The sequence below is a fragment of the Haliotis rufescens genome, unplaced genomic scaffold, assembly GCF_023055435.1.
Source record: "Haliotis rufescens isolate VD_foot unplaced genomic scaffold, xgHalRufe1.0.p SCAF_1, whole genome shotgun sequence".
NCBI lineage: Eukaryota > Metazoa > Mollusca > Gastropoda > Lepetellida > Haliotidae > Haliotis > Haliotis rufescens.
In genome coordinates this window covers 49,757,009-49,769,139 of record NW_025963779.1, presented here as the reverse complement: position 1 = coordinate 49,769,139, position 12,131 = coordinate 49,757,009, and the positions used below count along the sequence as shown (strand labels likewise).

At 37.8% G+C, this 12,131-nt stretch overlaps 1 protein-coding gene across 2 annotated transcripts; it reads left to right on the top strand.

Moving 5' to 3' along the window:
* The first annotated feature begins 931 nt into the window (after positions 1–931).
* LOC124131398 lies at positions 932–11,371 on the top strand. 2 transcript variants are annotated; one of them, XM_046494661.2, is made up of 22 exons: positions 932–1,128; positions 1,679–1,944; positions 2,139–2,613; positions 2,841–2,884; positions 3,006–3,669; positions 3,881–3,936; positions 4,270–4,365; positions 4,505–4,624; positions 4,778–4,900; positions 5,043–5,117; positions 5,215–5,333; positions 5,674–5,778; positions 6,125–6,214; positions 6,505–6,633; positions 7,005–7,236; positions 7,380–7,526; positions 8,387–8,478; positions 8,645–8,718; positions 8,895–8,986; positions 9,173–9,344; positions 9,813–9,886; positions 10,158–11,371. In XM_046494661.2, the coding sequence occupies exons 2-22, from the start codon at positions 1,692–1,694 to the stop codon at positions 10,187–10,189; spliced, it is 3,264 nt and encodes a 1,087-aa protein (XP_046350617.2). In that variant the 5' UTR covers positions 932–1,128; positions 1,679–1,691; the 3' UTR covers positions 10,190–11,371. The 2 variants fall into 2 exon arrangements, with proteins under 2 accessions (XP_046350617.2, XP_046350616.2); XM_046494660.2 differs by having other exon boundaries at positions 933–1,128; positions 1,656–1,944.
* The last annotated feature ends 760 nt before the right edge of the window (positions 11,372–12,131 follow it).

Here is a 12,131-nt window from a genome sequence, read left to right as displayed (position 1 = left end):
ATCCGGGACAAGCTGAATCGCGACTCGTGCCCTTATCGTGGCCATTGTTCCGTCTAAGCGCAAACTGGCATAGCTAAAACAATTGTCAACTCGTTGCATAATTATTCACGTATATTTCCCATATATCATATATATTCCAGATGCTATTTAAATCACATCGGGACTTAAGGTATTATACAGTATGACTGAACACATTTAACTACATCTTGGGTATATTTTTAGATGCAAGACATATATAAAATAAGAAATTATTCCCGAGGGATTCTGTGACAGAAGTATTTGAAGTCATACGCGCATTTTGACTGGTTTGTCGTATTTTCGCACATAACATTCACTGATAGGGGGATGAGTCTTCTTGCAGGAAAGGGGCGAGGGGTGACGAACGGGAATGAAGGGTAAAAGTCTTTTCCACATTACCCAAGAGCACAGGTATAATGCTAGCCATACCATGATCTATCAAGGGCAATTGTAGGATTCGAACCAACGGTTTCCGGGTTTTGTAACGCTTAAGCGACGCAACGTTTAACAACTGTGTCCTGCTTATCCCACTTCCCCTGACCCCTTACACAATATAATCCCGAAGTGTGTATAGCGATAACAGTCAATACTCTGGTGCATTGTTATAAGGAAAGACATTGTACATGCTAGTATCACATGCTAGAACGTATGCATTTCAACTCCAAAAGAATACACCACGTATAAGTCAAGATAACCTTTGATTCAAAGTATTAAAAATATTTTGTAAATGGTCATAATATGTTCAATGTAAAAGGCATGCTTGTATATGCTACATTGTTGCCAACAGCGATAGTAATCGGTCAGCCAATTCGAGAACCATGTATGTAAACACAATGTCAGACCCTTAGTGTTACTAGAGCAGAGCCGAACCGGCAATTCCCGAGGAAAAGCTATTTCGTGTCCTGCTTCGTCATGTGATTATGCTCCAGGTCACCACGACATTATGTCCCTGCACGACACACTGATGATCCCTGGGAAGTCGAGGATAATAATAGCAGGATCCGTGTTATCGCTGACCTGGGTTGTTGTATGCCACTTCATGTCTAAAATTAGCACCTGTCGGAAAATACGTCCAAAACAGAAACTACAGTGACCCTCGAACATGTCCGTGTGAGTACTAGTACTGTGCTTGGTTTGATTGAGTTGTATCATGTCAAATTACCCATGTTAGAAACATAGAATCATAATAATGTTAAGAATTAATCGCAGTAGGTACCTGTAATTGTTCACTGTTAACTTATGTCCGTGATAGCTTCACCACGTATGTTCATGTAATTTCTCTCATGAATGTGTAACACATAAAGGGACACAACTCGGGATGTCTTGTGAGTGCAACGCAGAGACCAACTTGTAAATGTATGTTTCGTGAACAACTTACCCTGCTGTGGCAAAACGGCTCTCATGTATTCATTTACGTAAGGACTCGCAAATCAATACAGCCAATGAAGTAGCAATTGATTCATACTTATAAATCCTTAACCTGTATTGTATTTATTTGTCTGTTCGTAGTATTGTTCCGATTTAACGTGCATTATGGTTCTTACAAATGCATCTTATATTATTCTGGTTGTAAAAAAAGAAGGACCCTGACGAGAACTATTAAGTTTTCTTATGTCTATATTATCTGATTTCGGTAGCATATTCTGAATGATCACCTCAGTGCAAGTTGAAGTATGGACGCAAGCAAGAAACCTGACTCGGAGAAGAATGAGCGGGAGAATGAGCGGGAGAATAAGCAGCGACTGCAGGAGATGACGGAGATGGGTCACACCCCTAGTCGTGACACATGGGATCCTGACGGGACTCTGGTATTCAATGAAATAAAAGGATCCAGATCGTTGACCTTAAGTGAAGATTTTCAGACAGTGCAGATTTCTCTCGATGAAAGTGGAATGCAACAACTACGAGATGGAAGAACTACTAATGGTAATACCATGCATTAAATATACACTTTGTTTCTAATTCTTTGCCTGGCAATCTAAGAAGAAATCTAATAAATGAACAGAGTAGTGTACATTCACATTCTAGTTGTTATAAAGTGATGTTGAGACAGTGTAGATACACTACAGTGTACACCCTTTCCATTGAAATCCTACGTTAAGAGATGGATATATTTTCAGATGATCAAACTGTCATCACGCTGGAATGGGATGAACATCCGCAAGAGAATACATTTGCTTATATTGCTGAGATATGTCTTCACGAGGAACGGGGGGATTATTTCATCAACGTTATCCTTGCTATGTGTGAAAATAGATTCACAATACTAAGAAGACTTGCAACGAAATTATTCAAAGAATATCAAATTAAAATAACAGGAGTACAAAGTCAACCGTTTGCTTTAGAACTAGTTCATTATAGTCTAGACGGCTTTGATAATTTAGAATCTCGAGTTGGTGAGCTCGAAAATGTTTTGAAGGGTGTATTTTCGGAATGCACTAAAACGAATATCTCACTTGATCTCACACTGCACAAGCAAGACAATGAGCAGGGTTTCCCAGCGGAAGACATGGAATATACTATGACCATATATGGATCGGAAACTGAGAGTGAAGATTTGCCTGTCATGATTTTGTCAGAGGAAGAGGACATAAAGTAGGTCACAATATGTCTCTTTTGTATTTTACCCAGACTGCATTAATGTCCTGTTCATACTGATGTTGCAAAATGCCTGTTCACTCAAACTCTACATCTCCTTGTACTCCGTTATTGTAAGTAAGTAAGTGTTTTTCGTGATAACAGCAATGTATTAAATAAACGCAAAACGTTGAAGTAATGGCATCGACGTTGCTTTCATTCATGATTTACTTTTGTTCCAACAGGTCGACATTGGGAGGACCTGAGAAACTGGACACTTCATACAACGGTAACATAAATCATTACCTGCACTGTAGTATATAAAAACTAACCACTTAAACGTGTAACTTTCTGACTTGTTAAAACGTGATAGACTTCAGTTGACATTGACAGAAGTATTCTGCTTTCAGACTCTGAGATTGATGTTCGTTTCGGCTCATTGGAGGAAAACATACAGCGTCAAAAGGTCGATGTTAGAAAACGGTTTGACGAGCAGAAGGCCTTTAATGAAGAACTAAAGCAGTCCGTGAAGCAGCTGGCACTGTCTGTTCAGCAGTTAGTTGACAAAAACCACAATGGAATTGGTATTGGTATCTCTGACGAAACTGGAGGATCCTACCAAGAGACGCTGGTTTTTCTACATGACACTAAGGCAGAATATGGTAATGACAATGTCATAGACGTAGGCATTCAGCAGCATGAAGAGGACATGGGATGTGAAGAAGAGCATATGCTTGGTTCATTTGAAGTAACCTCGGGGATGGACAAGCCCAAACTAGATAACACTTTGTTCCCATCCCTGACGTCGGAACTGTCTCATGATGATAACTGCTTTTCTGACGAGGAGGAACCTACACAGAGTCATGCAAACTATTCCTTATCGAGTGAAGTGAAGGACTTGCACCTCGAACGCCAGTCTGTCCTGAAATCAACACTGTCGCCAGGGAAGGTTGCTGAACAAGAAAATCCCCCATCAGTAGTCCAATCTGTTCTCGAGTCATCCATCTCTTCAAGCAGTAAAACTTGCTCAGAATCCCAGTCACTGGATAGTCACTCTGAAAGCCACCATGCGAGGTACGGTACCGTGCACGTATTCAATATAGGTTCAGTGTAGCATCATCTTGAAAGTAATTATCTTTACAAAACAACAACACGGTTACTGCTTCTGAAAATGTTTTCGACTAAGGACAATATATTTTGTCATGTAATTTGATTAATTGGTTCATTTTATGTTCAATGTTCAAGTGTGTTTTATTCTAATGTTGTGAACGTTTTGTCGAGCCAGTTTACCTGTGGAGGTTTTATCACTGCATTCATCAGTACTAGAAGGCTGCACTGGGGGTAAGTGATATCTCTTTTATTCCTGTGACCATTTACACGCTACACGCGTGAATCCCGAGTCAAGCCTTGACTTAACAGATTCCATTTGGAGTAAAAAGGCAAAATAGACAGGAAAATCATATGAATGAAAATAAGTGATGACATCAGGTGTTCCAGTCAATGGCAAACATGACCTGTAACACTCGCCACCCACACACACGCTATCACAACGTCGTTACAATTCTCCCATTGGTAAGTGGTTCTATTTCATTTTCACTAAGATAATTTGTAAATAATATTTTAGAAAGCAATAGACCGATGTTACCATCAGTTTAAATACTTTTAAATTCTAAGGTCGGGCGCGGCATTTCCTCAGTCGCTATGGTGTTCAGGGAGCGTCAGCTGGTGTCCGAAGACTAGTGGCCACTGTGGAATCTGCAATGAAGGACGGTAGGCTGACATCTTTTAGAATACAAAGTACTGCAAAAACACTTACCTGTCTTATTCACAAATTCATTCAACAATGTGACAGTTTATGGATAATGGTATTTCTGTATAACTATAATGTTTGTATGGTTTTCGTACATAGATGTTCCAATGCCTCCAACTGCCAGAGGCCTGAATACCATCCTGTGTCTAGACACCTCGGCCACAATGAAACAGAGCGGATTTAAAAAGATGAAGGAAACTGCATTTAGTTTCATAAACGGTGAGTAATCATTATACGGAATATTCAGTGCACATACTATATTAAAGCATCAAGGTAACTGCCTCAAAACAACGCTTCATCTTAATAGTTTACATAGCTCAATATATTGTCCCTTTTTGTAATAAAACCTTTATTCTCTATTTTTATGTGCAGGAGTGGAAGATGCTGCCGCCGATTATGAGATGGAGGAGAACATTGCTATCGTGTCATGTGGGGGGCCCGCCCGCATTGTCCATCATCTCAGTAATGACTACTCAAGCCTGAGAAGTGTCATAGGTTAGTCAGTATCTATGCAGTTAAAAAGACGATCTATACCGTGTTTGATTCATTCACTTTTTCATATCATTAAAGCATGAAATTATGTTGTGAACATTCAGTGACCTCACAGTTAATACGAACATGGTATTTACGTTTCCAGACAACCTACAATTTGGTGGATGCTCCTGGATGTTTGAAACTCTTCTAGTTTGCCTTTGTGCCATTCTGGGAAGAGGTAGGTACTTTAACTTTTGTTTTAACACCATTAAATCTTTTATAATAAAATGTTACAAATTGACAAGAACATTGCATGTTATATGTACTTTATACAGGTGGTGATCTAGACATCATGGGGGTCAATCGTGTTCAACCGAGAGTAATCGTCATTACGGATGGAAGTACAGCTGATGAACTTGGAAGGACCGAACACGATGAGAATATGGAAAGTGATGTGAGTCTCAGTCCGCATTTTTCTGGATCTGAGTAATTACCTCAAGGAGTACAAATGGTTACTTCATGTTGCCAGTAGTTCCATTTTAGTACGACCAGTGAGACTGATGGCAATATTTTCATGAATGCCTTTCAGGAGTAACATAAACATGTGCATTGTATGTAAACATAATATTCAAGAAGTATTTATGCAGCACAATTCTTGTTGTCATTGTAAAAGGCATTGCTCAGCAGCGATTTCGTATAGGCAAAGAAAGGGTTTTGTTGCTTTTAAATATATCTAGGTAATTTGTTTACTGAATATCGAAACATGATAACAAAACATATGTAAATTTCCACAGGAAGAAGTTCGAGTTATCAGGTTGATCGAAGAATTCGGAAAAAGGAAAAATGAGACAGCATTCCCCAATTCTTTCGTCTGGGTTCCTATTGGCAATGGGAACAGGGTATAGTTACCGTATATTTGTTTTACCTTATACAATGATTATTCAACGAGGGAACATTTAACAAATGTAAACTGAATCAGTGTCGGTTTTCATCCCAAATAGATTCTTTATGAAGTAAAGGTAAAATCGTGATAACAATTATGTAAATGGACACTACATATCACTATGTATCGACAGCATACAAGTAAATGTAATAAAAATAATTTACCTCAATACTTTCCCCTTTGAATAAATTTCAAACACGAAGAACTTGCTAAATAAGTTAATAATTTGTTTCACGAAACAACAGTCATGTTTCCTTTTTATGAGGAAACTATTTAATTTAGGTATTACATGTCAATTACAGGATTTTCTGGAAACCTTAGGACACATGGATAACGGTACGCTGGTAGACCGTGAAGATGTTGGTGAACTTTGCAAGTACCAGCGTATTCAGGTATTTCTTAAAGTACAAGTAGATGTTTTGTTATATAACATTCCAAAAGCCCCCTACAATTAAACTCGTCGTTAAATGGTTGAAAACATACCGATGTTTTGATACATTTTATAAACTGTATAACTTAAAACTTTGTAGCTTAACATTAGTTGCAGGCAATATCCAGTATTGTTTCAATGAAGCAAACTGTTTGTTGAAGTTTATGCGTAGATATATTTATATGTATAACGGGAAGTACTACTCATTAGACAGTTTAATTAAAAAACGATTAATGCCTGATATACTTGCAGAATATTATTGGACAATCCTATATGGTCATCAAGAAAAAGATGATTTCTGAGGACGAAACTGAAGTCGATACCGATGACATCATTGCCATTGTGGACGGAATAGACAATGAGTTGGACACTGATGACAAGGTTTGTTTGACGAACTATTTTAGAAATAAGACATTTTAATTTTAACATGCATGCAACATCTTATGATCGTACATGTACATACATGTTACCTGTGAAGATCCGGGGTTGAACAGGTCTTCAGCAACCCATGCTCGCCCTAAAAGGCGACTATGTCTGTCGTAAGAGGCGACTAACGGGATCGCGTGGTCAGGCTCACTGACTTGGTTGATGCATGTCATTGTATGCCAGTTGCGTAGAACGATGCTCATTATGTCAATCACTGGATTGTCTGGTCGATTATTTACAGACCGACATCATATAACTGAGTGCGGCTTTCAACAACAGACAAGCAAACAAAAGGTACATGAATACATACTCTACTTTTTTTTCAGGGAACTGTCGTTACTGCAATTGAAAAAAAGATCGATGAGAGACTTGAGAGACTAGCCCTTTCTTCAGAGAATCTCACCCAAAATTTTCGAAATGTGGTAGAATTCAAAGATGAGAGCCTACCCCGGCTTGGGTCTAGAGTTGTCCGAGGTCCACAGTGGAAATGGGGTAACCAGGATTCGGGTGGTCCGGGGACAGTCATCAACCACACCGAGGGGGACGACGAGGACAAAAGTGAAGTTTATCTCTGCCATAATGTGTACAATGAAATGAATTCCATTTTAATGTTAACTTAATGACAAAGCATGGTAAAAATATCAATACCAATCGTACCTCATTCGATATTTGAAAGTTGCGATATATCTTTGTTGTAACAGAGCTGGTTTGGGTTGCATGGGACAAAGGCAGTTGTCAGCAATACAGATATGGTTATCAAAACGCAAGGGATCTTACCCTAGTACACGACCAACCAAGGGTAACCGCATCGGGACTGGTGATAGAGATCGGATGTGAGGTTTCAAGAGGTGAAGAAATGTATTTTTTGTTTGATGAAATGGAAACAATACCCATGTACATCCCTATCTTGAACGTTGATATGACATCATTAGTTAAACATTTAACCTGAAAGGAAACGCCATTTTAAAATATTTTAATATAACTTAATAATAAGTTTACACGACGCACGGCTTTGCCACTGGACAAGAGGCCTGTCGCATGACCGCGAAACTGACGTTCGTGGCACATTTTTTGACGTTATACATAAACACATGCTTATAATACAGTTGGAGTAAAAAATATTTAGCAGATATTTAATATTATTATGGAAGTGGTTTTGTAGTTTTTACTTGCCGACACATACGAAATGTGGTTTCACTGTAGCAAAAATTCTGTTCTTGAAATGACATTGACACTGACGGACTACTTTCACATCCCTGGCAATTCTCCAGCACAAATACATACGGTGTAGAGAAGCATTGTTTCTGGTCATTCAGAAACTGTAATCTTGAACTCAGCGTTTTTGCGTGCATTGGAAAAAGTCAGAGTGTTTGACGGCATGTCGTGATCGAGTAGCCTCCTATGACACATCCTTGTGAACAAAACGAAGAAATGGATACTTTGAAAGCTCTTACGTTCGTACAGTTTGGTCCTTACTCTATGAGTAAGTGTGGTTTTACGCCGATTTACATACATACATACATACATACATACATACATACATACATACATACATACATACATATCAGGTCATTACAAGCAATTTTATTGATGACAACTGTGTTTTTCACTGTTGCCGTTGAGTAAAGTAATACGGATGCATGAACCAACATGTATACCAGAAAACTGCTGCCCGGCCGGTATTCTCATGTCCAATGTCTGTTGTCAGGTCCAGACTGGAGGGACAAGTATTCTGACCAGGATGGAGGCAAGGGGGGCTTCGGGGTTGTCATCCGCAAAAACAACCGGGGCAAAGTTAAGGTAACAGTTAAGGCAACAGGAATTGTTGTACATAAATTTACAGAAAGTTTAAATATATGATAGTTGAAATATTTCAATATATATATGTATAGTACTGGTTTTTATGTTTTATTCATTACAGATTAGTAACATGGTATAATTATATATAAAAAAATAATTTATGTAGGTCCGGTGGAATCGAAACGGTCACATCAACGAATACAGATTCGGGAAGAATGACAAGTTGGATCTGGCTCTCAGGTATATTAAGACGTCATATGTTTAGATTGTCAGCTTCTCAAACAAAATTCAGCATCGGTTCATATTTTCAATTTAGGATAAGACTGATATAACGCGCTTATTCCCATGAATGTGTTGACACAATTAACACATATATTGCACACTAATACTACATCTGTTTCCATCCATGAAACCAGAGATCCGGCGGAGTGCTTACTGGAGCTGACGCAGACAGAAATGACTTCCCATGAATCCGATGCTGCCCCCCAACAACATTTGCAAGACGGCGGTAAATGCTTCATTTCCATAACCATTTATGTATATGGATATTTTGCAGACTGATATCTCCATAACACTAGTATTATATTCACGAAGTAAACATCTCCATCCTGTATTTATTGAAGCTTTGTCACAGCCATATTGCTTTGGGGGACATTTCTAATATCAATGACAGACTGTTTCATCTCTTTAACAGCTATTGCAGGGGCACCCAGCGTGGAGCAATCAGATGCGACGCAGTTGGTGTGGCAGTGGGAGGCTGGGGTAGATGAATGGCGACTGTATGGAGATCGAGAGATCATGAAACTGGAGAAGGAATACCAGAGGCGCCCTACAGGATCATGTGTTATACAGAGAGACAACACAAGGTAATGATCAGGATACTGGTAACAAATTCTATTCAGAAGATGTATGTATGTTGTGAAAGAATGTATTGAAATGCAAATCTGAAAACAATTACTACGTTTCGGGACAAAACAATTTGCCAGATATTGCAGGCTATTGGTATAGATGCATGTTCCTAAGATTTATGAGTGTTGTCACAACATGTGTCGAAAAGCAGACCTAAAAACATTTAATCAGGTTCGGAGAAACCTATTTACCAGTTATTAGCAGATAGTATACTGGTACTGTGTTATGGCCGGCAATGAGCTTTTCGTGTCTACAGCGTCAGACGAAATGATATAACAAATAATTTGTCTAGTATTGAATACAGTGTATGTATAATCAATCAGTAATGTCTTTTCTCGATTTATTATAGAAAACAACTAAGCTAATATAATTCATGTTGTTAACAGTAAGGGTTTGCAATGTCAATGCTAATAAATATGGTACAGTTTCAGAGTACTCTTCAAAGACTATCAAGAAAAAAGTATCGATGGCAGCTCGAAGCGAAGAGTGCGAAGAATACGTGAGTGGTTGCACCGTTTCATGAAAGTATCGTTACTAAGCTTCAGTGTCTTGTTAATAAATGATACCTACTAGATTTTCACACTCACATTTAACTCTGAAATTGCCAATTTTATATTTTCGGCAAATTTACATTGAGAGGTTAAATGTTTTATGAGTCGGACACCTACGGACCGCAACAAATGATATATATCAACTTTGGAAAGGTAAAGAAATTTTAGGAGAGTAATCGTAAATAACCTCAGACGATAATTTTTTGGCTTCTTTTGCAGGTGTAAGTAAGACCGACCTGGGAGATGTGTAGATCATACTGCCTCACTCATTGGACTCAAGAATATATTTCAGTGTTTTTATTAAAGTATTAATTCTTATTTAATACTCATTGAACCATGTACATTTTAATATCAATTTATGTATTTGTCATGTCATTAATAATTAAAATGATGAGATTATGACTATATTAAAGCGTGAAGATCATGTAAATATAGGTTATGATAAGCATGAAAACTTTATGAATTCAATCAGATTTGTCTGAAATGACAAAATAGTCATTTAGATATGTCTCTTGAGAACTGCAATTAACAAATCACTAAGACGTTGGTGGTGAATATTGATCCCAAAATCTGTCTAGATAGAATTGTGAATCAACTTATTTGCTGATGTGTGACACAATTAGCTGATCTTTATCGTCGCTGAAGTAGTGTCACTTTGCTAGTACATGAAGGACAACAGACAATGTTATAGATGTGGATCAGGTTGTCGTCCAGTGTCTGGGATGTTGTTGTCATGACACATTGTACAGAACCCACAGTATCCACACTGAAATAGAACCAAAGACGTTTTCTTGTAAAAATATCATTCATCCGTATATGACGCATATGCTCTCACGGTCAGAAAGATGTGCTGTTGTAATTCCCGGGCGATATCTGTTTAGTGGTCATTAGTGGCAATACAATATTATGAAGTCTAATAATTCTCAAAAACATGCAAGGTTTGATATTTAGTTGATCTCCTTACAACATTTGTAATGACATACAAACTTGTGAGCAACAAAATAACTGTTGTCACACACACCTATGACTGTGGGTTGGTATTCCGGTTCGCCTCGATAATGTTTCTAGGTTTGTCAGCACCATACCCGTGTTCCCGGGTTTTTCCAAAGTGGTATACTTCTAAGGCCTGAACCACTTCGGGCTTTCCTACCACCTTAAGCAGACACGTCTAGATATAACTGGAATACTGTTTAAAAAGTCTTTAACTTACTCACTCACTCACTCTTCATTATCTCATTATGGACGTTCTTACATGGCATTTGAGGCAAATTGTGACATTGTTTAATATTTCTTGCTTATTGAGTCATAAATATATACCAACTATAGAACTCTTATAAGATAGTTGTTGTCAGCAGGTATACCATGTAAATATGGAAGTATTTCTTTGGCTGATATGAAAAATGTTTATACAAAATAAATATAGTTTAATTGTTGAAGTGCGTTTTTGTTTTTGTGTGTAGCATAGTAAAACACAGTGTATTCGAGGGAAACAATTACTTAGACAACATACCTGTAAGTAGGTAATCAGGTAATGGTAAGAATGCAAAACTCTACGGCAAGCGAACCTTTCGTCTACTTATAGATCTTGAAACCGCCTCAGGGGTGGACATTATCTAACTTGAATAAAGCAATATGTATTATTCAATACAGTTGTAATGATAGATTACCTAGAAAAGGTTATAATATAACGTTATTATATGAAAAACATGGAACCCCGCAATTTGGTTTATGATGTAAAGTCGTTATTAAATGAATGCGGCTGTGGGTATTTTTGGCATAATCGATGTGTACCTAACAATCCAAATTCGTTTGTAGTATATATACGCCAAAGACTCAAGGATATTTACTTACAAAAATGGTCACCGAATGTTTTAAGTTCAGAAAAATGCAATTATTACAAGCTTTGTAAGACAACTATTTCCCCAGAAAACTATTTGTTTGATATCAATTTTAAAAGGTTTAGAATAAGTTGAATACAGTTTAGATGCAGCTCTTAGAACTTAGGCTCGAAGTAGGCAGACATAGAAACAGAACAGAGCCAGAGAATTGAGAATATGTGAGCAATGTGGTTTAAATATGATTGAAGATGAGTTTCGTTTTCTGTTAGTTTGTCCAAAATACGACCACCTAAGAAGCAAATATATTGATCTGTCTTTTTATGTACATCCCACTCAACACAAAATTATATCGATC